Raw genomic sequence first — 27,915 nt, 5'->3', positions numbered from 1 at the left:
AAGAGTCTAACAGGTTGTCAGTCAGATATATATCTATATATATATATAAAGAGAGGGAGAAGAGTCTAACAGGTTGTCAGTCAGATATATATCTATATATATATAAAGAGAGGGAGAAGAGTCTAACAGGTTGTCAGTCAGATATATATCTATATATATATAAAGAGAGGGAGAAGAGTCTAACAGGTTGTCAGTCAGATATATATCTATATATATATAAAGAGAGGGAGAAGAGTCTAACAGGTTGTCAGTCAGATATATATCTATATATATATAAAGAGAGGGAGAAGAGTCTAACAGGTTGTCAGTCAGATATATATCTATATATATATAAAGAGAGGGAGAAGAGTCTAACAGGTTGTCAGTCAGATATATATCTATATATATATAAAGAGAGGGAGAAGAGTCTAACAGGTTGTTAGTCAGATATATATCTATATATATATAAAGAGAGGGAGAAGAGTCTAACAGGTTGTTAGTCAGATATATATCTATATATATATATAAAGAGAGGGAGAAGAGTCTAACAGGTTGTCAGTCAGATATATATCTATATATATATAAAGAGAGGGAGAAGAGTCTAACAGGTTGTCAGTCAGATATATATCTATATATATATAAAGAGAGGGAGAAGAGTCTAACAGGTTGTCAGTCAGATATATATCTATATATATATAAAGAGAGGGAGAAGAGTCTAACAGGTTGTCAGTCAGATATATATCTATATATATATATAAAGAGAGGGAGAAGAGTCTAACAGGTTGTCAGTCAGATATATATCTATATATATATATATAAAGAGAGAGAGAAGAGTCTAACAGGTTGTTAGTCAGATATATATCTATATATATATATAAAGAGAGAGAGAAGAGTCTAACAGGTTGTCAGTCAGATATATATCTATATATATATATAAAGAGAGAGAGAAGAGTCTAACAGGTTGTTAGTCAGATATATATCTATATATATATATAAAGAGAGAGGGAGAAGAGTCTAACAGGTTGTCAGTCAGATATATATCTATATATATAAAGAGAGAGAGAAGAGTCTAACAGGTTGTTAGTCAGATATATATCTATATATATATAAAGAGAGGGAGAAGAGTCTAACAGGTTGTCAGTCAGATATATATCTATATATATATAAAGAGAGGGAGAAGAGTCTAACAGGTTGTCAGTCAGATATATATCTATATATATATAAAGAGAGGGAGAAGAGTCTAACAGGTTGTCAGTCAGATATATATCTATATATATATATAAAGAGAGAGAGAAGAGTCTAACAGGTTGTTAGTCAGATATATATCTATATATATATAAAGAGAGGGAGAAGAGTCTAACAGGTTGTCAGTCAGATATATATCTATATATATATAAAGAGAGGGAGAAGAGTCTAACAGGTTGTTAGTCAGATATATATCTATATATATATATAAAGAGAGAGAGAAGAGTCTAACAGGTTGTCAGTCAGATATATATCTATATATATATAAAGAGAGGGAGAAGAGTCTAACAGGTTGTTAGTCAGATATATATCTATATATATATATAAAGAGAGAGAGAAGAGTCTAACAGGTTGTCAGTCAGATATATATCTATATATATATAAAGAGAGGGAGAAGAGTCTAACAGGTTGTCAGTCAGATATATATCTATATATATATAAAGAGAGGGAGAAGAGTCTAACAGGTTGTCAGTCAGATATATATCTATATATATATAAAGAGAGGGAGAAGAGTCTAACAGGTTGTCAGTCAGATATATATCTATATATATATAAAGAGAGGGAGAAGAGTCTAACAGGTTGTCAGTCAGATATATATCTATATATATATAAAGAGAGAGAGAGAAGAGTCTAACAGGTTGTCAGTCAGATATATATCTATATATATATAAAGAGAGAGAGAGAGAGCAGGTCAGTTTGATGACATGACATGTAAATGTGACTGTTATTTCCTTTTCAGAGTGTGCTTCCTGGGAATCTCGATTTCCTGCTCACTAAAGGTCCTAAGACAAGGGCGGAGTCTGTCTCCATAGTGATGATGTCATCCCGCCCTTCCCTTCGGTCATGGTTAACCCACGGTGAACAGCACCCTGTAACTCTTTTCCTCATTGCTTTAAAAAAATCCCAGAATGGGCTGTGGTAATGTAGTAACCCTCTGACTCCCCCCCACAAGTGCTTTTGTAAACATTACCGTGACAGGTTGGATTGAACCAGAGGAGAGCAGAGAGACTAGTCCCCCGATCTGCTGTGAGGTAAGAGAGAGAGAGAGAGAGAGAGAGAGATGACGAGACATGTAATAACTACTGTGTCAACAGTAACCTTGGGAAAATCCTCTGTGTTATCATTAACAGCAGACTCGTACATTTCTTCATTGAATACAATGTATTGAGCAAATGTCAAATTGGCTTTTTACCAAATTACTGTACAACAGACCATGTATTCACCCTGCACACCTTAATTGACAACCAAACAAACCAAAACAAAGGCAAAGTCTTCTCATGCTTTGTTGATTTCAAAAAAGCCTTCGACTCAATTTGGCATGAGGGTCTGCTGTACAAATTGATGGAAAGTGGTGTTGGGGGTAAAACAAACGACATTATAAAATCCATGTACACAAACAACAAGTGTGCGGTTACAATTGGCAAAAAACACACAATTGTCTTCCCACAGGGCCGTGGGGTGAGACAGGGATGCAGCTTAAGCCCCACCCTCTTCAACATATATATCAACGAATTGGCGCGGGCACTAGAACAATCTGCAGCACCCGGCCTCACCCTGCTAGAATCTGAAGTCAAATGTCTGCTGTTTGCTGATGATCTGGTGCTTCTGTCACCAACCTGGCAGTAAATCTCAGTAAGACCAAAATAATGGTGTTCCAAAAAAGGTCCAGTCGCCAGGACCACAAATACAAATTCCATCTAGACACTGTTGCCCTAGAGCACATAAAAAACTATACTTACCTTGGCCTAAACATCAGCGCCACAGGTAACTTCCACAAAGCTGTGAACAATCTGAGAGACAAGGCAAGAAGGGCCTGCTATGCCATCAAAAGGAACATAACATTCAACATACCAATTAGGATCTGGCTAAAAATATAAACCCATTGCCCTTTATGGTTGTGAGGTCTGGGGTCCGCTCACAAACCAAGATTTCACAAAATGTGACAAACACCAAATAATGCATGCAATTAGGCCGATACCCACTAATGATCAAAATCCAGAAAAGAGACGTTAAATTCTACAACCACCTAAAAGGAAGCGATTCCCAAACCTTCCATAACAAAGCCATCACCTACAGAGAGATGAACCTGGAGAAGAGTCCCCTAAGCAAGCTGGTCCTGGGGCTCTGCTCTGTTCACAAAACACATTGGAAAGAATTAACAAAAAAAACAGAGCAAACTAGAATGTTATTTGGCCCTAAACAGAGAGTACACAGTGGCAGAATACCTGACCACTGTGACTGACCCAAAATTAAGGAAAGCTTTTTCTACCTCACTTGCTTTGGCAATGTTAACACATGCGAGAGCAAGAGAGAGAGAGAGAGAGAGAGAGAGAGAAAGACAGAGAGAGAGAGAGAGAGAGAGAGAGAGAGACAGAGAGAGAGAGAGAGAGAGAGAGAGAGACAAAGAGCGAGAGAGAGAGACAGAGACAGAGACAGAGAGAGAGAGAGAGACAGAGACAGAGAGAGAGAGACAGAGACAGAGACAGAGAGAGAGACAGAGACAGAGAGAGAGACAGAGAGAGAGAGAGAGAGAGAGAGAGAGAGATGTAATTGCAAATTACACCATTGCAAATACAACACATATTTATGTTTATTTATTTTCCCTTTTGTAATTAAACTATTTGAACATTAATATAACACAAAATGTCTATATATGAAACTTTGTGTAATGTTTACTGTTAATTTATGGTTGTTTTTTCACTTTTGTTTATTATCTTAGTCACTTGCTTTGCCAATATAAACATATGTTTCCCATGCCAATAAAGCCCTTTGAATTGAATTGAATTGACACAGACAGAGAGAGAGAATACCTTCCCTTGGCCCAGCAGAGCAGCCCAGAGAGGAGAAGTGGTGTATGTGGCATTCTGCTGTTCACTGAGACCTGCTGGGCTGGTTTTTGTGGGGTCATTAAAATTCCAGCTCCCTTCTGCACCTTCACCTTCACCACAGCTACAGCTCACAGCTACATGTTGGCTCTTGTCCACGAGCCGCCTCTCTCTGCTTCTGTCTCTCTTTCTCCCTCCCTCTCTCAAAACTCAGCTCACTTTCTATGTATAATCCCACTCTCTTTCTCTCATATTCAATTTAGCTTTCTCCCTGTTTGTCTTTCACTCTCTTTGTCACTTTTCTGTTAATCTCTCTCATTTCCTGACCCATGTCTCTCTCTGCCCCACTCTATCTCTCTTTCCCCCAACCTAGTCTTTATCTCTTTATCTCTCTAATCCCCAAACTAGTATTTATCTCTTTATCTCTCTCTGTTCCCCAAACTAGTCTTTATCTCTTTCTCTCTCTATTCCCCAAACTAGTCTTTATCTCTTTATCTCTCTATTCCCCAAACTAGTCTTTATATCTTTATCTCTCTATCCCCCAAACTAGTCTTTCTCTCTTTCTCTCTCAATTGCCCAAACTAGTCTTTATCTCTTTCTCTCTCTCTGTGTTCCCCAAACTAGTCTTTCTCTCTTTCTCTCTCTATCCCCCAAACTAGTATTTATCTCTGTCTTTCTTTCTCTTTCCCCCAACCTAGTCTTTATCTCTTTCTCTCTCTATTCCCCAAACTAGTCTTTCTCTCTTTCTCTCTCAATTGCCCAAACTAGTCTTTATCTCTCTCTCTCTCTCTCTATTCCCCAACCTAGTCTTTCTCTCTTTCTCTCTCTATTCCCCAACCTAGTCTTTCTCTCTCTTTCCCCCAACCTAGTCTTTATCTCTTTCTCTCTCTATTCCCCAAACTAGTCTTTATCTCTTTCAATTCAAGGGCTTTATTGGCATGGGAACATGTGTTAACATTGCCAAAGCAAGTGAGGTAGATAATATATAAAGTTAATATATACAGTGAAGTATTCCCCAAACAAGTCTTTATCTCTCTTTCTCTCTATTCCCCAAACTAGTCTTTATTTCTCTCTCTTCCCCAACCTAGTCTTTATCTCTCTCTCTCTCTCTCTCTCTCTCTCTCTCTCTCTCTCTCTCTCTCTCTCTCTCTCTCTCTATTCCCCAACATAGTCTTTATCTCTCTCTCTCTCTCTCTCTCTCTCTCTATCCCCCAACCTAGTCTTTATCTCTCTCTCTCTCTCTCTCTCTCTATCTCTCTCTCTCTCTCTCTCTCTCTCTCTATTCCCCAACCTAGTCTTTATCTCACACTCTCTCTATTCCCCAACCTAGTCTTTATCTCTCTCTCTCTCTCTCTCTATCCCCCAACCTAGTCTTTATCTCTCTCTCTCTCTCTCTCTCTCTCTATTCCCCAACCTAGTCTTTATCTCTCTCTCTCTCTCTCTCTATCCCCCAACCTAGTCTGTATCTCTCTCTCTCTCTCTCTCTCTCTCTCTCTCTCTCTATTCCCCAACCTAGTCTTTATCTCTCTCTCTCTCTCTCTCTCTCTTCCCCAACCTAGTATTTATCTCTGTCTTTCTCTCTAATCCCCAACCTAGTCTTTATCTCTCTCTCGCTCTATTCCCCAACCTAGTCTTTATCTCTCTCTCTCTCTCTCTCTCTCTCTCTCTCTCTCTCTCTCTCTCTCTCTCTCTATTCCCCAACCTAGTCTTTATCTCTCTCTCTCTCTCTCTCTCTCTCTATTCCCCAACCTAGTCTTTATCTCTCTCTCTCTCTCTCTCTCTCTCTCTCTCTCTCTCTCTATTCCCCAACCTAGTCTTTATCTCTCTCTCTCTCTCTCTCTCTCTCTCTTTCTCTCTCTCTCTATTCCCCAACCTAGTCTTTATCTCTCTCTCTCTCTCTCTATTCCCTAACCTAGTCTTTATCTCTCTCTCTCTCTCTCTCTCTCTATTCCCCAACCTAGTCTTTATCTCTCTCTCTCTCTCTCTCTTCCCCAACCTAGTATTTATCTCTGTCTTTCTCTCTATTCCCTAACCTAGTCTTTATCTCTCTCTCTCTCTCTCTCTATTCCCCAACCTAGTCTTTATCTCTCTCTCTCTCTCTCTCTCTCTCTCTCTCTATTCCCCAACCTAGTCTTTATCTCTCTCTCTCTCTATTCCCTAACCTAGTCTTTATCTCTCTCTCTCTCTCTCTCTCTCTCTCTCTCTCTCTCTATTCCCCAACCTAGTCTTTATCTCTCTCTCTCTCTCTCTCTCTCTCTCTCTCTCTCTCTCTATTCCCCAACCTAGTCTTTATCTCTCTCTCTCTCTCTCTCTCTCTCTCTCTCTCTCTCTCTTCCCCAACCTAGTATTTATCTCTGTCTTTCTCTCTAATCCCCAACCTAGTCTTTATCTCTCTCTCGCTCTATTCCCCAACCTAGTCTTTATCTCTCTCTCTCTCTCTCTCTCTCTCTCTCTCTCTCTCTCTCTCTCTCTCTATTCCCCAACCTAGTCTTTATCTCTCTCTCTCTCTCTCTCTCTCTCTCTCTATCTCTCTCTCCCTCTCTCTCTCTCTATTCCCCAACCTAGTCTTTATCTCACACTCTCTCTATTCCCCAACCTAGTCTTTATCTCTCTCTCTCTCTCTCTCTATCCCCCAACCTAGTCTTTATCTCTCTCTCTCTCTCTCTCTCTCTCTCTCTATTCCCCAACCTAGTCTTTATCTCTCTCTCTCTCTCTCTCTATCCCCCAACCTAGTCTGTATCTCTCTCTCTCTCTCTCTCTCTCTCTCTCTCTCTCTCTCTATTCCCCAACCTAGTCTTTATCTCTCTCTCTCTCTCTCTCTCTCTCTTCCCCAACCTAGTATTTATCTCTGTCTTTCTCTCTAATCCCCAACCTAGTCTTTATCTCTCTCTCGCTCTATTCCCCAACCTAGTCTTTATCTCTCTCTCTCTCTCTCTCTCTCTCTCTCTCTCTCTCTCTCTATTCCCCAACCTAGTCTTTATCTCTCTCTCTCTCTCTCTCTCTCTCTCTCTATTCCCCAACCTAGTCTTTATCTCTCTCTCTCTCTCTCTCTCTCTCTCTCTCTCTCTCTCTCTCTCTCTATTCCCCAACCTAGTCTTTATCTCTCTCTCTCTCTCTCTCTCTCTCTCTTTCTCTCTCTCTCTATTCCCCAACCTAGTCTTTATCTCTCTCTCTCTCTCTCTATTCCCTAACCTAGTCTTTATCTCTCTCTCTCTCTCTCTCTCTCTATTCCCCAACCTAGTCTTTATCTCTCTCTCTCTCTCTCTCTCTTCCCCAACCTAGTATTTATCTCTGTCTTTCTCTCTATTCCCTAACCTAGTCTTTATCTCTCTCTCTCTCTCTCTCTATTCCCCAACCTAGTCTTTATATCTCTCTCTCTCTCTCTCTCTCTCTCTCTCTCTCTATTCCCCAACCTAGTCTTTATCTCTCTCTCTCTCTATTCCCTAACCTAGTCTTTATCTCTCTCTCTCTCTCTCTCTCTCTCTCTCTCTCTCTCTCTATTCCCCAACCTAGTCTTTATCTCTCTCTCTCTCTCTCTCTCTCTCTCTCTCTCTCTCTCTCTATTCCCCAACCTAGTCTTTATCTCTCTCTCTCTCTCTCTCTCTCTCTCTCTCTCTCTCTCTTCCCCAACCTAGTATTTATCTCTGTCTTTCTCTCTAATCCCCAACCTAGTCTTTATCTCTCTCTCGCTCTATTCCCCAACCTAGTCTTTATCTCTCTCTCTCTCTCTCTCTCTCTCTCTCTCTCTCTCTCTCTCTCTCTCTCTATTCCCCAACCTAGTCTTTATCTCTCTCTCTCTCTCTCTCTCTCTCTCTCTCTATTCCCCAACCTAGTCTTTATCTCTCTCTCTCTCTCTCTCTCTCTCTCTCTCTCTCTCTATTCCCCAACCTAGTCTTTATCTCTCTCTCTCTCTCTCTCTCTCTCTCTCTCTATTCCCCAACCTAGTCTTTATCTCTCTCTCTCTCTCTATTCCCTAACCTAGTCTTTATCTCTCTCTCTCTCTCTCTCTCTCTCTATTCCACAACCTAGTCTTTATCTCTCTCTCTCTCTCTCTCTTCCCCAACCTAGTATTTATCTCTGTCTTTCTCTCTATTCCCTAACCTAGTCTTTATCTCTCTCTCTCTCTCTCTCTCTATTCCCCAACCTAGTCTTTATCTCATCAAAATCAAAATTTTTCATCAAAATTTATTTTATATAGCCCTTCGTACATCAGCTGATATCTCAAAGTGCTGTACAGAAACCCAGCCTAAAACCCCAAACAGCAAGCAATGCAGGTGAAGAAGCACGGTGGCTAGGAAAAACTCCCTAGAAAGGCCAAAACCTAGGAAGAAACCTAGAGAGGAACCAGGCTATGTGGGGTGGCCAGTCCTCTTCTGGCTGTGCCGGGTGGAGATTATAACAAAACATGGTCAAGATGTTCAAATGTTCATAAATGACCAGCATGGTCGAATAATAATAAGGCAGAATAGTTGAAACTGGAGCAGCAGCACAGTCAGGTGGACTGGGGACAGCAAGGAGTCATCATGTCAGGTATTCCTGGGGCATGGTCCTAGGGCTCAGGTCCTCCGAGAGAGAGAAAGAAAGAGAGAATTAGAGAGAGCATATGTGGGATGGCCAGTCCTCTTCTGGCTGTGCCGGGTGGAGATTATAACAGAACATGGCCAAGATGTTCAAATGTTCATAAATGATCAGCATGGTCGAATAATAATAAGGCAGAACAGTTGAAACTGGAGCAGCAGCACAGCCAGGTGGACTGGGGACAGCAAGGAGTCATCATGTCAGGTAGTCCTGGGGCATGGTCCTAGGGCTCAGGTCCTCCGAGAGAGAGAAAGAGAGAAGGAGAGAATTAGAGAACGCACACTTAGATTCACACAGGACACCGAATAGGACAGGAGAAGTACTCCAGATATAACAAACTGACCCTAGCCCCCCGACACATAAACTACTGCAGCATAAATACTGGAGGCTGAGACAGGAGGGGTCAGGAGACACTGTGGCCCACTCCGAGGACACCCCCGGACAGGGCCAAACAGGAAGGATATAACCCCACCCACTTTGCCAAAGCACAGCCCCCACACCACTAGAGGGATATCTTCAACCACCAACTTACCATCCTGAGACAAGGCTGAGTATAGCCCACAAAGACCTCCGCCACGGCACAACTTAAGGGGGGGGGGGGGGGCGCCAACCCAGACAGGATGACCACATCAGTGACTCAACCCACTCAGGTGACGCACCTCCTCCAGGGACGGCATGAGAGAGCCCCAGTAAAGCCAGTGACTCAGCCCCTGTAATAGGGTTAGAGGCAGAGAATCCCAGTGGAAAGAGGGGAACCGGCCAGGCAGAGACAGCAAGGGTGGTTCGTTGCTCCAGAGCCTTTCCGTTCACCCTCCCACTCCTGGGCCAGACTACACTCAATCATATGACCCACTGAAGAGATGAGTCTTCAGTAGAGACTTAAAGGTTGAGACCGAGTTTGCGTCTCTGACATGGGTAGGCAGACCGTTCCATAAAAATGGAGCTCTATAGGAGAAAGCCCTGCCTCCAGCTGTTTGCTTAAAAATTCTAGGGACAATTAGGAGGCCTGCGTCTTGTGACCGTAGCGTACGTGTAGGTATGTACGGCAGGACCAAATCAGAGAGATAGATAGGAGCAAGCCCATGTAATGCTTTGTAGGTTAGCAGTAAAACCTTGAAATCAGCCCTTGCTTTGACAGGAAGCCAGTGTAGAGAGGCTAGCACTGGAGTAATATGATCAAATTTTTTGGTTCTAGTCAGGATTCTAGCAGCCGTATTTAGCACTAACTGAAGTTTATTTAGTGCTTTATCCGGGTAGCCGGAAAGTAGAGCATTGCAGTAGTCTAACCTGGAAGTGACAAAAGCATGGATTAATTTTTCTGCATCATTTTTGGACAGAAAGTTCCTGATTTTTGCAATGTTACGTAGATGGAAAAAAGCTGTCCTTGAAATGGTCTTGATATGTTCTTCAAAAGAGAGATCAGGGTCCAGAGTAATGCCGAGGTCCTTCACAGATTTATTTGAGACGACTGTACAACCATTAAGATTAATTGTCAGATTCAACAGAAGATCTCTTTGTTTCTTGGGACCTAGAACAAGCATCTCTGTTTTGTCCGAGTTTAAAAGTAGAAAGTTTGCAGCCATCCACTTCCTTATGTCTGAAACACATTCTTCTAGCAAGGGCAATTTTGGGGCTTCACCATGTTTAATTGAAATGTACAGCTGTGTGTCATCTGCATAGCAGTGAAAGTTAACATTATGTTTTCGAATAACATCCCCAAGAGGTAAAATATATAGTGAAAACAATAGTGGTCCTAAAACGGAACCTTGAGGAACACCGAAATTTACAGTTGATTTGTCAGAGGACAGACCATTCACAGAGACAAACTCTCTCTCTCTCTCTCTCTCTCTCTCTCTCTCTCTCTATTCCCCAACCTAGTCTTTATCTCTCTCTCTCTCTATTCCCTAACCTAGTCTTTATCTCTCTCTCTCTCTCTCTCTCTCTCTCTCTCTCTCTCTCTATTCCCCAACCTAGTCTTTATCTCTCTCTCTCTCTCTCTCTCTCTCTCTCTCTCTCTATTCCACAACCTAGTCTTTATCTCTCTCTCTCTCTATTCCCCAACCTAGTCTTTATCTCTCTCTCTCTCTATCCCCCAACCTAGTCTTTATCTCTCTCTCTCTCTCTCTCTCTCTCTATTCCCCAACCTAGTCTTTATCTCTCTCTCTCTCTCTCTCTATCCCCCAACCTAGTCTGTATCTCTCTCTCTCTCTCTCTCTCTCTCTCTCTCTCTCTCTATTCCCCAACCTAGTCTTTATCTCTCTCTCTCTCTCTCTCTCTCTTCCCCAACCTAGTATTTATCTCTGTCTTTCTCTCTAATCCCCAACCTAGTCTTTATCTCTCTCTCTCTCTCTCTCTCTCTCTCTCTATTCCCCAACCTAGTCTTTATCTCTCTCTCTCTCTCTCTCTCTCTCTCTCTCTCTATTCCCCAACCTAGTCTTTATCTCTCTCTCTCTCTCGCTCTCTCTCTCTCTCTCTCTCTCTATTCCCCAACCTAGTCTTTATCTCTCTCTCTCTCTCTCTCTCTCTCTCTCTATTCCCCAACCTAGTCTTTATCTCTCTCTCTCTCTCTCTCTCTCTCTCTCTCTCTCTCTCTATTCCCCAACCTAGTCTTTATCTCTCTCTCTCTCTCTCTCTTTCTCTCTCTCTCTATTCCCCAACCTAGTCTTTATCTCTCTCTCTCTCTCTCTATTCCCTAACCTAGTCTCTCTCTCTCTCTCTCTCTCTCTCTCTCTATTCCCCAACCTAGTCTTTATCTCTCTCTCTCTCTCTCTCTCTCTCTCTCTCTCTCTATTCCCCAACCTAGTCTTTATCTCTCTCTCTCTCTCTCTCTCTCTCTCTCTCTCTATTCCCCAACCTAGTCTTTATCTCTCTCTCTCTCTCTCTCTATTCCCTAACCTAGTCTTTATCTCTCTCTCTCTCTCTCTCTCTCTCTCTCTCTCTCTCTCTCTCTCTCTCTATTCCCCAACCTAGTCTTTATCTCTCTCTCTCTCTCTCTCTCTCTCTCTCTCTCTCTATTCCACAACCTAGTCTTTATCTCTCTCTCTCTCTATTCCCCAACCTAGTCTTTATCTCTCTCTCTCTCTCTCCATCTTGTGTTTATCTCACACTTTCTTTTTCTGTCTTTTCTCGTTGTCCACTGAGGTTCTCTTGTCTTTACAGATGTCCCCTTCATTTAAATATCTGAGAAACAAACAGAAAAAAGTAAAACCTGTCTGTACTCCTCACAACACCATTTTACTAAACAACAACATCCCTCTGCAGGCAGCCATGGCTACCTGAAGTCTCTGTAGCTAGTAGAGTGGAGAGGAATGTTTGGTTGGCTTTGAAGAGGTCTTGAATGACCCTTACCTCCTTGAATGACCCTTTCATCAGCACACTCACCCAGTGTGTGTGTGCGTGTGTGTGTGTGTGTGTGTGTGTGTGTGTGTGTATATTCTAGTTCAAGAGCAGGACATTGTTCCTTACTTCCTGCCCTCTTAAGCCTTGTCCTTTTGTTTAGGGTGACCCTCATCCCCCATCTCTCCCTCACTCACCCCTTTAACCTTTCTACCCCCACCACCCCCTCTCATCCCCCTCTACCCCATATAGCCCTCTACCCCATATAGCCCTCTACCCCCACCCCACCTCTCATCCCCCTCTACCCCACATAGCCCTCTACCCCTACCACCCCCCTCTCATCTACCTCTACCCCCCCTTACCCATTTAGCTTTTCAATTGAATTCTTTCGCCATCTCTCTCTCCATTTCTCTCCTCTCTCTCCTCTCTCTCTCTATCTCTCAAATCAAGGGGCTTTATTGGTATGGGAAACATATGTTCACATTGTCAAAGCAAGTTAAATAGATAATAAATAAAAGTGAAATAAACAATCAGAAATTAACAGTAAACATTACACTCACAAAACTTTCAAAGCAATAAAGACATTTAAAATGTCATATTATGTATATATACTGTGTTGTAATGATGTGCAAATAGTGCAAAGGGAAAATAAATAAATATAGGTTGTATTTACAATGGTCTTTGTTCTTCACTGTTGCCCATTTTTCTTGTGGCAACAGGTCACACTGTGGAATTTCACCCAGTAGATATGGGAGTTGGATTTGTTTTCGAATTCTTTGTGGGTCTGTTTAATCTGAGGGAAATATGTGTCTCTAATATGGTCATACATTTGGCAGGAGGTTAGGAAGTGCAGCTTGGTTTCCTCCTCATTTTGTGGGCAGTGTGCACATTGCCTGTCTTCTCTTGAGAGCCATGTCTGCCTACGGCGGCCTTTCTCAATAGAAAGGCTATGCTCACTGAGTCTGTACATATTCAAAGCTTTCCTTAATTTTGGGTCAGTCACAGTGGTCAGGTATTCTGCCAATGTGTACACTGCATAGCATCCTAGTTTGCTCTGTTTTTTTGTTAATTCTTTCCAATGTGTCTAGTAATTATCTTTTTGTTTTCTCATGATTTGGTTGGGTCTAATTGTGCTGCTGTCCTGGGGCTCTGTGGGGTGTGTTTGTGTTTGTGAACAGAGCCCCAGGACCAGCTTGCTTAGGGGACTCTTCTCCAGGTTCATCTCTCTGTAGGTGATGGCTTTGTTATGGAAGGTTTGTGAATCGCTTCCTTTTAGGTGGTTGTAGAATTTAACGTCTCTTTTCTGGATTTTGATAATTAGCCGGTTTCGGCCTAATTCTGCTCTGCAATGCATTATTTTTTAATTTTTTTTTAAGTTTCTCCCTCCAGCCTTAACCATTACCTCTCTCAACAGGCCAAATGAAAACACATCACACTCACATATATTAAATATTACAACATGGTTTGCTATATACATGACAACAAATCCTGACTTATCTCATAAGAAGAGGTATAGCGTACTGACATTACAAAAGATGTATGTTCTGGCTACCCCTAGAGGTCAGCGGGTCAGTGTCACCTTGGGGTGAAAGAGTGAGACCTGGCTACCCCTAGAAGTCAGCGGGTCAGTGTCACCTTGGGGTGAAAGAGTGAGACCTGGCTACCCCTAGAGGTCAGCGGGTCAGTGTCACTTTGGGGTGAAAGAGTGATACCTGGCTACCCCTAGAGGTCAGCGGGTCAGTGTCACTTTGGGGTGAAAGAGTGATACCTGGCTACCCCTAGAACTTCAGAGTAGGTCAGTGTCACCTTGGACTGAAGCAAAAAGTGACTTCCATGAACTGGAAGTCTCTAAAGGGGAAGGTTAACAATATACACAACAGTTTGGGGTCACTTAGAAATGTCCTTGTTTTTTAAAGAAAATCACATTTTTTGTCCATTAAAATAACATAAAATTGATCAGAAATACAGTGTAGACATTGTTAATGTTGTAAATTACTATTGTAGCTGGAAACGGCTCATTTTTTGTTTAATATCTAGATAGGTGTACAGAGGCCCATTATCAGCAACCATCACTCCTGTGCTCCAATGGCACGTTGTGTTAGCTATTCCAAATGTATCATTTTAAAAGGCTAATTGATCATTAGAAAACCGTTTTGCAATTATGTTAGCACAGCTGAAAACTGTTGTTCTGATTAAAGAAGCTGTCATGTTCGTTGAACGGATCGGACCAAGGCGCAGCGTGGTATGCGTACATATTATTTTAATAAATGAACAAACCAACTACATAGAACAAACGAACCGTGAAGATGTACAAAATAGTGCAGACAGGCAACTAAACATAGTCAAGATCCCACAACTAAAACAGCTGTCTCAAAACCAAAGTCTCAACGTAAACAGTGAAGAGGCGACTCCGGGATGCTGACCTTCTAGGCAGAGTTCCTCTGTACAGTGTCTGTGTTCTTTTGCCCATCTTTAATCTTTTATTTTTATTGGCCAGTCTGAGATATGGCTTTTTCATAGCAACTCTGCTTTTCAACCATTGCTTATTGCTCACAACCTGCGTGACAAAGTTCACAATGACTCGAGGTAAGATAATGTTACCACCTGCCATGACTGTTACTAGTGTAAACACTGTCGAAACAAACAGCAGTATCCTGGGTGAGACAAGGACACCGTGATCCATCCGCCTAAAGAGTTATGGACTACTGCATGCAACTCTAGGTTTCTCAAATCAGATTATACCATTCTAAGTTAAATAAAAGGTAGGCTATGCGAAGGGAAATTACAGTACATTATAACAAGAGTGTTTCATCTTAATGACAGCAAGACTTCCGCACGAAAACACATTACCCCAATAACAGTGTATTCGTTCTGGATTAGAGCATCAGTGCCTTCGGGAATGAATTCAGACCCGTTGACTTTTTCCCCCCAAAAAATGTAGGTTACAGCATTGTTCTAAAATGGTTTATTTTCCTCATAAGTCTACACCCCATAATGACAAAGCAAAAAACGTTGTTTTAAAAAAAAACGTTTGCTAATTTATATTTAAAAATAATGACTGAAATATCACATTTACATAGGTATTCAGACCCTTTACTCAGTACTTTGTTGAAGCACCTTTGGTAGCGATTACAGTCTTGAGTCATCTTGGGTATGACACTACAAGCTTGGCACACCTGTATTTGGGGAGTTTTTCCCATTCTTCTCTGCAGATCCTCTCAAGCTCTGTCAGGTTGGATGAGCAGTGTTGCCGCACAGCTCTTTTCAGGTCTCTCCAGAGATGTTCGATGGGGTTCAAGTCCAGGCTCTGGCTGGGCCACTCAAGGACATTCAGAGACTTGTCCTGTGTGCTTAGGGTCGTGGTCCTATTGGAAGGTGAACCTTCGTCCCAGTCTGAGATCCTGAGCGCTCTGGAGGTTTTCATCAAGGATCTCTCTCTACTTTGCTCTGTTCATCTTTGCCTCAATCCTGACTATTCTCCCAGTACCTCCAAGCAGGCTGTCATGTGACTTTTACTGAGGAGTGGCTTCCGTCTGGTCACTCTACCATAAATTCCTTATTGGTAGAGTGCTGCAGAGATGGTTGTCCTTTTGGAAGGTTCTCCCATCTCCACAGTGGAACTCTACAGCTCTGTCAGAGGGACCATTGGGTTCTTGGTCACCTACCTGACCAAGACCCTTCTCCCCCGATTGCTCAGTTTGGCTAGGCAGCCTGCTCTAGAAAGAGTCTTGGTGGTTCCAAACTTCTTCCCTTTAAGAATGATGGAGGCCACTGTGTTCTTGGGGACCTTCAATGTTGCAGAAATGTTTTGGTACCCTTCCCCAGATCTGTGCCTCGACACAATCCTGTCTCAGAGCTCTACAGACAATTCCTTCTACCTCAAGGCTTGTTTTTTGCTCTGACATGCACTGTCAACTGTGGGACCTTATATAGACAGGTGTGTACTTTTCCAAATCATGTCCAATGAATTGAATTTACCACAGGTTGACTCCAATCAAGTTGTTGAAACATCTCAAGGATGATCAATGGAAACAGGATGCACCTGAGCTCAATTTCGAGTCTTATAGCAAAGGGTCTGTATACTATTTCTGTTTTTAATTTTTAATACATTTGCAAAATTGTCAAAAAACCTGTTTTCGCTTTGTGATTATGGGGTATTGTGTGTAGATTGCTGAGGAATGTTTTTTATTGAATCAATTCATTTTAGAATAGAGGTTGTAACGTAACAAAATGTGGGAAAAAAATCAAGGGGTCTGAATACTTTCCTAAAGCCCTGTATATGTAAAATGCAAGATGGGTGGGAGTTAGATGATCCCAGACCTGCCCATGAAAGGAAACACCTGGTATGTCAGATGTGTAGGCCGTCTATATGGAAATCATATCCGCACGTTATTTTTTTTCATAAGCCTCATATAGACATGTCAGAACACGAACAACAGGAGGTTACGCACGTTGGTTTGGGTGGAATGCTGGACACGTGCCTAGGAGTGTAACCAGTCAATCATTCACTTGCGTCAGCTCCACGCAGTTAAAAGTTGAGACAGAGCTGTAATTTATGTATTATGGAATCTGTTGAAAGCATTGAAGGCATCGTTTATCTGGGCGGTTGTTTTACACGCTCTGTTAATTGTTGCCCTGTTAAGTGCAAGGTCGATGAATTCCAGTCTGAAGTGTGTGTGTAGTGTGTGTGTGAGAGAGAAAAAGAGAGAGAGCAAGAGAGGGAGAGCAAGACAGACAGACAGAGGGACAGACAGACAGACGGAGAGAGGGAGAGACAGAGAGTGAGGGACAGACAGATGGACAGACAGAGTGAGGGACAGACAGACAGACAGACAGACAGAGAGAGAGAGAGGGAGAGACAGAGAGTGAGGGACAGACAGACAGACAGAGTGAGGGACAGACAGACAGACAGACAGACAGACAGACAGACAGACAGACAGACAGACAGACAGACAGACAGACAGACAGACAGAGAGAGAGAGAGAGAGAGAGAGAGAGAGAGGGAGAGTGAGTGAGGGACAGACAGACAGACAGACAGACAGACAGACAGACAGACAGACAGAGAGAGAGAGTGTGTGAGGGACAGACAGACAGACAGACAGACAGACAGACAGACAGAGAGAGAGAGAGAGAGAGAAAGTGTGTGAGGGACAGACAGACAGAGAGAGAGAGGGAGAGAGAGTGAGGGACAGACAGACAGACAGACAGACAGACAGACAGACAGACAGACAGACAGACAGACAGACAGACAGACAGACAGACAGAGAGAGAGAGTGAGGGACAGACAGACAGACAGACAGACAGACAGAGAGAGTGAGGGACAGACAGACAGACAGACAGACAGACAGACAGACAGACAGACAGAGAGAGGGAGAGAGAGTGAGGGATAGACAGACAGACAGACAGACAGACAGACAGACAGACAGAGAGAGTGTGTGTATGTAGTATGTGTGTGGAGGGGGAGGGGGGGCGAGTTAAGCTGTGGCGTGTGTGTGTGTGGCGTTTTGGAGTAAACAAGGTTCACGTTTAACAAAAAAATATGTGGCAAGCATCAAAGCCAGGATTGTCCTTTCGCCCTTTGTCATTTATGTTTACCAGGGCACTGGGGTGCAACGATCACATCCCATCATTACCACTGCACAGTCCAGGAAGTTCAGCCATCAATGCACATGAGACTTCCACATGATAAAACATTGATTGTGTAGATAAAAAGCCATAGGCCTACAGACATCTACTGCTTTACTGGCCTATAGACTTACCTCGGAATGTCTGTTGCATAGATAAACAACCAATGTTTTACCTATTAGGCTAGTATTGTATTTCTGTGTATTAGTTCTATAGGGAACCCGTAGGTTTCGGTAGGATCATGGTGACTGTGTAGGGGAACTAAGTATGTGGATATGGTTTGGGGTTGGTCTGGAGAGGGGGCTAGAATTTAGCATTTTTCAAGCACCTGAAATAGCTTTTTTCCTGTAATCTAGAGCCATAAATATTATTCTTATTTCTATGTTAAAAATATATATAGTTCTGCATATCTCTTCAGATGTCTGTATCCTCCTGACAGGTGGTTATTTTTTTAAATAAGCTAAATATGCTTTTCTGCATGCCTTCTAAAATCTGAGTAAAATATTGAAAGTAATGTGACTTATTCAGTACATTTAGTAATGGCTTGCTTTTCTTAAGTCTATCGACCTTGCCAGCATGCATGTCTGCTAAAATAGTTAGGCAAGATAGCTTCTCTAACTTCACTAATAGCCTGAAATGTCTTCTGGGTAGTTTGTTATGAGGTTGGGAGATTGGAAACCTATCTGGACAAGCTAAAGCCTACTTCATAAAATGGCTAGGTAGCTAGTAGTATTACAGAAGAAGAGAAATATAGTTAGTTTAATTCGTTTCCTGGTTATTTTTTTTAAACAAGACAAATCTGATTGGCCACTTCCCCCCCTACTGGCTTGATGCCTCTGGCTCTGTCCTTCACAGGCCTATTGGCTGTGTTTGTCCTACGATAATCTCCTTTGTCCTGTAAATCTACTGGAAATGCTGTTTGAATATGCGAACAACCAGAAACCTTTCCAGTCAGTCAGTATCACAAAAACAAGGAGGGGGGAGACCACCCAACTCCCTGCACTTAGTAGACATATTTCTCCTACTGGTCAGGCGCCTGACGAACACAGCACAACTTCCTGCTTTTCCTCCCCCTATGACACGCCAGTTTCGTTTTTTCCTCCTCTCTCTCTCTTCTCCTTTGATGCCAAATCCCATCCCTCGACCGGGTGAGGAGCGCCGTGAGTGGCTGAGCGTTCCTTGCAACAGCTGCGAGTTGCCTCTATCCAACACAGGAGTTGGCGGAACTGAGCTCAGTGCAGAACGACGAACAGCGGCTTTGTCACGCATTGCCCCAGCCCCGGACCAGCAGCCCAAACGCAGATCGACATATCGCTACATTCATGACCGGACAGGGATTACGTGGCGAAGGAGACAATTTCACAGGAGAGATTGAACGGATTTTACGCAGGTAGGAATAGGATCTGTGTGTGTCTGGACGCTTTGTATTCTAAACGGGCTCTGTAAAAGCAACGCTATAATAAATCACCCAGCCGGGACGTCTATGCAGCAGTATGTGTTGGAGATCGACTATATTGTAGCCTAGTTCTTTTGCGCAGCACACCAGATCTTCATGATCGCTGGAAGGGAATTTTTTTACATTTTATAAATGATATAGCAGTCTACTACGTTCTGCAGGTCGGCATTAGTGTAGTTCATCTCAAACATCCACCGTGTTTTCGCGGATAAAACCTACCGAAATGCGGGTATTAACATCGTAGGCTAGGACCTATACGATTTATAGAAGATGTAGGCTTTTTGATGTGCGTTACAACGGGAAAATGCAGTGTCAGGATCGAGCCTTTGTGCTGTTCGACGCAGTCCCCCTCGTCTCTGTGTGTGTCTGTAGGCCTACGTGCAAACTTGCTCGAGCAGCGATTTGTAACTGGCACGTATGCCGTAGACCCCGTGTATCTACCTCCGGTGATCAAAATACTCTCTCGAGAATGTTTTGTTATCGTTCGACAATGATTGTATCGCGTTGTACAGTAGCTTATACGCACTGTAATTGAATCATGACGCTCGTCATTGACTGAACAATAATATAATAAAACTATTTCTAAGTTTGGGAGACTTTTTCCAAACCTATCTATTCAATCTTCTAGATTGAAGGGCTATCAATGGCAAACATGATAAAACTGGTGAAACAGAAACTATCAGTTTAACGTTACCCAGGAAAGTCAACTATGGGTTTTCCAAGATTAAGCTTATTGTTTTACACCCAATAAAATGCAATGGTTATTGACATTGTCAAGGGACTGACTAACAGTTGATCAAATGACACATGCCCAGGACTTTCGAAATATGAGGCATACATTTTAGGTATTATTTTCCATCTATGGTTATTTCTCTCACACTCTTGTCTGTCTCTCTTCTCATTTCTCTATCTATCTTTCAGGACTGCCGGGTTTTAGGAGTGCCCCTGGGGACCATGGATAAAGCTTTGCATATCCTACAGAAACCGACAGACTCAAGCGACAAGGTCCTCAGCGGTGGGACGGGAATAGCTCTGGATATGAGTATAGGGGACCGGGAATTCACGGAACAATCTATTAGACTTAGCAATAAAATCCCGTTAGTGAAGCCCTATTTCAAAAAGAAGCACGGACAGAGGAAACTGGACTCAAAATGCCTCCGTGCGCTCCAGGACCCAATCCTGACCACATTACTGAGTACGGATGCTCTTGTTACCGGAGACGGAGTGTTTGTCCCCAGGAACCCTCCGCCAAGGACAGCTGGGAACCTGTGCACTGCTGTGGTGGTCAAACAGGCGCGGATTGGTGGGCCTGTGTGCCGGAAAGAATCGTCAGCTACCGGTGTAACGGCTATGATTCCCGGCGACACGGAAATGGTGGACGCCGCCGCCGAGTTGGAGGAGACAGAGGGGGGGGTAACCAAGGCACCGGTAGATCTCCAGCGCGTGACAATAGACTCTAACGAACGCAGATTCCAGCTCAAACTTCACCCGCGGGCGCGCGAAGTGGCGGCGACACCCCCCACACCCGATACCCCTCTAGTATCCCCTCCAAGCCAGGGGGGCAACACGATGATTGACCTATTTGCTTCTAAAGCCTTGCGGGGGGCAAATTGCCTCACCATTAAAGACAGTAAGAAAACCCCCAGTCTTCAGACCGACAAAGGCGAGATATTTCAGGATAAAAGCGAAGAGGCCTCCCTGGATCTAGTGTTTGATCTGCTGACCCAGCTCCAGTATCACACGCACCAAGCCGACTCGGTTTCCATCTGCGTGGATTTCCTGCAGGGGTTGTGTGTGTACGGGAGTGACTGCGCTTACCATCATACTGTGCTGCCCTACCACTGGCAGATCTGCAGGAGTGATACTGAAAGCTGGCAAAGCCTGGCGGATGATTCACAGGATCAGTTGGAGAGGCTTTATTGCAATCCGGACAATGAACAAGTCAGGCTCAAGTTTCAGTAAGTGCTTTTCTTTAGTTACAGTGGTTCCTCCTGTTTTATGTTCTATATGAAAGTAGCCTAATAGAGCTGAGATTGTATTTACAGTTTTAAGACAGGAGTGCTTTGATATGAGAAAGGTATGGTGTTTGATATCTCAGTTTCAGTAGGTGTGTGCGGGTGGTTGTGTGTGTTGTAATGATTAACTGACTGAGTCGTTTTTGGTTCCCGACTTCCCCTATCTCAGTTCTTATTTTGGGTGTCATTCTTATGGCACGTTGACTTCCTGCAATAGCGTGTGTGCTCTTTCTGCTCCCAAACCCAGCCTTCTCATTGGTTGAACAGCTAAAACCAGGAAGTGCTGTACCCATGGCAGCTTAGAGCTGGGAACTTGCATGACCTACTGCTGCCTGGCTCGGTCACTGACACACACGCACTGGCTGTCTTTCTCACGAACACACACACACACACACAAGCACTTGGCAGGCACTAGCAGACAGGCATACAAAGTGTGCTCTGATTCAAGCTATACACCCCACATTCACACAATGACACAGTTAGCTATGTCACCACACACACCTCACAAGTTATTCAGGGAACTGAGGGGTCTGTGTACGTGTCTCTGTGTGTGACTGTGTCTGTGTCACTGCCTGTGTGTGTTGTTGATTTTAGGTTTTAAAGTGAAACTACATGCAAACCTTCCCACCCACAGGATATGCACCTGTCCATGAGAACCCAAATGAAGTCAAGCTCTTATTTGAATATGCAACACACTCACATGCGTCTAAAGTTACTGTATTAGGTGTTGGTGATAGTAACTTAGTAGTGTCCGTTTCCAAGCATTATACATGGCCAGTCTGTATACAGAGCCAAAATAGCACAGTAACTACCAGGGTAATCACCTGTAGAATGGCTGTGTACCAGGGTAATCACCTAGAGTGGCTGTGTACCAGGGTAATCACCTATAGTGGCTGTGTACCAGGGTAATCACCTATAGAATGGCTGTGTACCAGGGTAATCGCCTATAGAGTGGCTGTGTACCAGGGTAATCACCTATAGAGTGGCTGTGTACCAGGGTAATCACCTGTAGATTGGCTGTGTACCATGGTAATCACCTGTAGAGTGGCTGTGTACCAGGGTAATCACCTATAGAGTGGCTGTGTACCAGGGTAATCACCTGTAGAATGGCTGTGTACCAGGGTAATCGCCTATAGAGTGGCTGTGTACCAGGGTAATCACCTGTAGAGTGGCTGTGTACCATGGTAATCACCTGTAGAGTGGCTGTGTACCAGGGTAATCACCTATAGAGTGGCTGTGTACCAGGGTAATCATCTATAGAGTGGCTGTGTACCAGGGTAATCACCTGTAGAGTGGCTGTGTACCAGGGTAATCACCTGTAGAATGGCTGTGTACCAGGGTAATCACCTGTAGAATGGCTGTGTACCAGGGTAATCACCTATAGAGTGGCTGTGTACCAGGGTAATCACCTGTAGAATGGCTGTGTACCATGGTAATCACCTGTAGAGTGGCTGTGTACCAGGGTAATCACCTGTAGAATGGCTGTGTACCAGGGTAATCACCTGTAGAATGGCTGTGTACCAGGGTAATCAATACAGTTAATCGTTTTCGTACATTCTCTCAGAAAACCAAAGTAGACATTGTAACAGTCAGTATATAGACAGACTGTAGGACTTGTTTTTAAGTTTCAAACACGTCCCATTAGTCTTTTTTTTCGTGTTTTTGTTTTCTTCTTTATTGCTTACAGTTGTGAAGCGTTAGACCATCCAATTTCAAACAACGGCCCCCAATACGCTCCCGGCAGGGTCCCGACATGCTCAGAATTGTTATTCACATTTAAGCAAGTAAAACGGTACTTAATTTCCAGAGTCTTATCAGATGTGGATCTGGAAGATCCCCCCCCCACCATCAAACACACACCCTGGGTGATGTTGTGTTGCCATAGTAACTGAATGCAGTTGATAACAGCTGTTATCTGAAGAGCAGCAGAGGACAAAACAAGCCAGGCCGTCAATATGGCAACAGACTTATTTGTCAGCCGCTGGTGTGTGTGTGTGTGATGGAGTGAAAGTTGGCTGGCATGTGTCAGTATTTGTGTGTGTCTCACGTGAGAATTAAACTTCCATCCATGTTTCTCACATGCCAAATTTCAAAGTGTTTAATGTTAAGTTTGGCATTAACTCTGAATCCTTAAGGGTAGGCATTCTGAATCGTTAAGGGTAGGCATTCTGAATGGTTAAGGTAAGGCATTAACTCTGAATCGTTAAGGGTAGGCATTCTGAATCGTTAAGGGTAGGCATTCTGAATGGTTAAGGTAAGGCATTAACTCTGAATCGTTAAGGGTAGGCATTCTGAATCGTTAAGGGTAGGCATTCTGAATCGTTAAGGGTAGGCATTAACTCTGAATCGTTATGGGTAGGCATTCTGAATGGTTAAGGGTTAAGGTTTGCAATAGGCTAAAGACAAAAATATCAAAAACAACTTCCTGTCGCTGGATTCGAACATGCAAACTTTTGAACCACAGCCATCTGCTGTCCCTGTCCACAACGCCCGAGCAAAACTGAAACCATCTTGGAGGTAACAGCGCACGTTGTTGCCGCTTAGTGGACGATTTCCACGTCATCTCCCGAAGTCGTCAGACATGGATGGACGTCGAATAATGACTTGTGTCACGGGTGACCTGTCTGGTGTGAGAGAGGGCATGCATGTGTGTGACTGTGAACATGGGAGAGGGAGTTAATCATTCCTTCTGTATGTGTGTCTGTGTTTACCATCTTACCATGTTTCTATGTCCGATACAGTATGTGAAGGATTGGAGTCTGACTGTCAGTCAGTCAGTGTGTGTGATGCAGGACTAGTGACCAGAGGTTGGGCTGTAAAGTGTTCACTCTGTCTCATTCCTCACCTCCACTCCTCCAGTAGGGCTGGGCGACATATCAAATGAATTAGAATTTATGTTTAGTAGTTTTATTGTTTTAGTTATAACAATTGTGACTCGAGGGGGAGTGGTTTACACCAGGAAAGGTGACATATTTTTATTGTCACTTAGATATTACTGCACGGTCGGATTAACATCTGCTAACCGTGTGTATGTGACCAATAAAATTCGATTTGACTTCTGTCGTCTGCCCCCCAGCGTCGAGGTTCGTGCCCTTTTAATTGTCTCAAAGTCATGTTCTCGGCCGTTGACGAGCATTGTGATTCTACAAGTAGAAATGGGCAGTTTGTCGGTACCAAGTTGGTACACAGCAGGGGAGTCTTTTGTTCCTCGTACTGTGACAGTGAGCCATCAGCAGTCAGATATCTCTGTGTGTGTGATATAATAGAGGAACACTTAGAGGGATACTGCTAAGAATGCTAGTTCATTACTTTCATCTCCACCCGGCACAGCCAGAAGAGGACTGGCCACCCCTCAGAGCCTGGTTCCTCTCTAGGTTTCTTCCTAGGTTCTGGCCTTTCTAGGGAGTTTTTCCTAGCCACCGTGCTTCTACATCTGCATTGCTTGCTGTTTGGGGTTTTAGGCTGGGTTTCTGTACAGCACTTTGTGACATCGGCTGATGTAAAAAAGGGGCCTTATTAAATACATTTGATTGATTGACTTTGTCATTGTGCTAACGCAAGTTAGCATTTGCCCGCAAAACTACCACTTAACTTCCTTCATATTGGACACACAGACATACAAATGGTTTCCTCGAGTTCATCTGACTCTGGGGAAGTAGATAAAGGGCCTCTTTGCCAACATCCCAAATATCCTTTCTAATGATGCCTCTCCGTTTTTGTCACGACTCTCGAAATGTAGAGCAGAGACCTTTCTAAAATGGGAGTATCAAGAAATACGATTGTGGAAAATGTAACGGTCAGTTTCTGTCATGCGCAGCATGGTAGGTACCACATACCGCTAGCAGCATGGTAGGTACCACATACCGCTAGCAGCATGTTAGGTACCACATACCGCTAGCAGCATGGTAGGTACCACATACCGCTAGCAGCATGGTAGGTACCACATACCGCTAGCAGCATGGTAGGTACCACATACCGCTAGCAGCATGGTAGGTACCACATACCGCTAGCAGCATGGTAGGTACCACATACCGCTAGCATTGTAGCCACAGATTTAAATGCTAGCTGTCGAGTCTGTGTTTTATAAATGTACATTGAGCATAAAAATACACATTTATATAAGGAATTGTCAACTCGTTCTCATTCTGGAAAAGAAGCATAATCTTATCCAGGCCACTGGATCCCCGATCTAAACAAAGTGGCACCGGAGAATGACTTCCTGGTTTTGATTTGAATTCAGACATAAACTGCAGGGAGGCGTTTTTGATATGTATAGCAAAAATGTCCAGTTGATCTAGCAGTGTTAGTGTGTGTGTGTGTGGGGGGGGGGGGGGGGGTATAGGTTAATCCCATCCAAATAATACCCAGGAAGGAAGAACTCAACACTCATCCTCTTCTCTCAGGATCCCTCTAGCCAGCTACAGTTACATAGAGAGAAACGGAATAGTCATCACCTAACACATGATCTGCTTTTTACCCTCATCTCCGTGACAGGAATATTTTATGTAGTGTGTGTGTGTGGGAGCCTTTTGTTGGACAGACAGTAAATGGTTCACACGTCATTAACTGACAGAGTCACTGAGCACCAAGGACAGAGTGACCTGACACCAGGTGTGTGTGATTTGCTTCTGTCCATGTGCACAACTGCCTGTGTGTGTGTGTCTGTGTGCCACTGTTTGTCAGAAAAAATAATTTCTCAGACAATGTGTAGCCTGACGCGTGTTTGTTACCTTTGTGCGTATGTGTGAATGTTTTCTTGCGTGTGTGTGTGTGTGTGTGCTACTTGCGTGCGTGCGTGTGTGTGTGTGTGTGTGTGTGTGTGTGTGAGGAGATAACGTGTCAGACTACCTATGAAATGATTCACTGGGGCGAGGTCTGGGTTGCCCTGCCTTTCATTACTCAGCCTCTACCTTCTCTCACTCTCTCTCTCTCTTTCTTTGTGGCCTGTGAGTGTTCGTGCCTGCAGGCTTCCGTATGCCTATTCTGAAGCAATTTCCTCTCCTATCCCTCCAGCATCTCTTGTTTTCTCTCTCCCTATCCTCAACTCTTGTTTTCTCTCTCCCTATCCTCATCTCTTGTTTACTCTCTCCCTATCCTCATCTCTTGTTTACTCTCTCCCTATCCTCACCTTGCCCCTCTCATCAACCTCTCCCCACAAACTGGGTGATGGAGGGAAGTGAAGTGAGTGTGTTGTGGTTTCTGGGAAACTGAACCAAATACAGGAGAAGGAACAACGTTTAATCTCTCTAGATGAGGAAGGGAGGATGACCCAGTGTGTCCACCTTGTCCTCCTCACCAAAGGGACTTCTTGTATGTATGTGTGTCACGGTGTAACATCAACCTCAGTAAGATCGGTTCACTGGCTTGTGTGTGACTGCGTGTGAATTTATCTGGTTCTAGTCAGTGACGCTCTCGGGAGCGTGACTGATGCGGGCATGCAGGTGTGACTGTAAGAAAGTCATGGGGTGTGTACAAGCGAGTGTGAGCTGCCTTAAATTGTGCTGATGTCTGTGGGTGAGAGAGGGTTTGGTATAGGGCTGGATCTAGAGGCCACCCTCTGTCTCTTTGTCACACTCCAGGCTTGAACTCAATACATCTGTCATTTCAACTACAGTGTCTTTCTGTCTGTCTGTTGTGGGTGTAGGTGTCTGTCTGTGTCAATCCTAACTTCAGTTGACTGTGCCCTGCATTCAAGGAGGTCTGTGTATCGTGTGTGCGCGTGTGTAAGCGTGCGCGCCCGCCTGTGTGCGTGTGCACGCGTGTGTGAGCGCGCCTGCCTGTGTGTGTGTGTGTGTGTGTGTGTGTGTGTGTGTGTGTGTGTGTGTGTGTGTGTGTGTGTGAGCTAATCGTTTCACCTGACAATAATGCATCTCCATATCTCACATCTCCAACTGACTCAAACTCCTCCTACTCACTCTGTACCTCCCTACCTCCCTCCCTCCATCTCTTTTTCTCACACTCCTCTTTTCAACCCCATCTCTCTCTCTCTCTTTCTGTTCTTCTCTCACCCCAAGGCTAAATTACTTTTTAGTCTTCTCAAATGAACAAACAGTTCTCAGCCACTCTCACTGTTCTCAGGGTATGACCTGAAATGAATTTGTGTGTGTGTGACTGTTCAGTTAGGGTGTGTCTTTGCACCTCTGGAAAGGCCAAATTTTAAGCCAGGCTTTGAGTGCTGTCTCTTCCAAAAAGGGGTGTGTCTTTGGACTGTCTGGCATTTGATTGGCTCTCTTAATGAACTCCCAGACTCACTCATTGCACTTAATTTAACCAGCGGAATTTTATTTTTAGAATGAAGCTACGTATCTGGCTCAGAGAGGAAGGGTGAGGGCTGGAGGGAGACAGAGGAGGAGAGAGAGAGAGTGGAAGGGCTGGAGGAAGACAGAGGGGAGAGAGGGGGAAGGGCTGGAGGGAGACAGGAGGGGAGAGAGAGGGGAAGGACTGGAGGAGGAGGATAACGGGGAAGGGCTGGAGGGAGACAGGAGGAGGAGAGAGGGGAAGGGCTGGAGGGAGACAGGAGGAGGAGAGAGGGGAAGGGCTGGAGGGAGACAGGAGGAGGAGAGAGGGGAAGGGCTGGAGGGAGACAGGAGGAGGAGAGAGGGGAAGGGCTGGAGGGAGACAGGAGGAGGAGAGAGGGGAAGGGCTGGAGGGAGACAGGAGGAGGAGAGAGGGGAAGGGCTGGAGGGAGACAGGAGGAGGAGAGAGGGGAAGGGCTGGAGGGAGACAGGAGGAGGAGAGAGGGGAAGGGCTGGAGGGAGACAGGAGGAGGAGAGAGGGGAAGGGCTGGAGGGAGACAGGAGGAGGGGAAGGGCTGGAGGGAGACAGGAGGAGAGATAGGGGAAGGGCTGGAGGGAGA

At 44.1% G+C, this 27,915-nt stretch overlaps 1 protein-coding gene across 1 annotated transcript in view; it reads left to right on the top strand.

Moving 5' to 3' along the window:
- Positions 1–18,548: 18,548 nt before the first annotated feature.
- LOC110508035 (TCDD-inducible poly(ADP-ribose) polymerase) overlaps positions 18,549–27,915 on the top strand; it is a 28,613-nt gene continuing 19,246 nt past the window's right edge. Inside the window, exons 1-2 of the mRNA XM_090223998.1 lie at positions 18,549–18,978; positions 19,966–21,002. Of these exons, the coding sequence (XP_090080124.1) occupies positions 19,999–21,002 (1,004 nt within the window). The 5' untranslated portion in view covers positions 18,549–18,978; positions 19,966–19,998. The remainder of the gene's footprint in view (positions 18,979–19,965; positions 21,003–27,915) is intronic.

The sequence above is a fragment of the Oncorhynchus mykiss genome, chromosome 27 (genome assembly GCF_057628025.1).
Source record: "Oncorhynchus mykiss isolate SJ-2025 chromosome 27, ASM5762802v1, whole genome shotgun sequence".
Classification (NCBI taxonomy): Eukaryota; Metazoa; Chordata; class Actinopteri; order Salmoniformes; family Salmonidae; genus Oncorhynchus; species Oncorhynchus mykiss.
The sequence above is the reverse complement of the archived record's forward strand: the minus strand, read 5'-3'. Positions and strand labels throughout refer to the sequence as shown.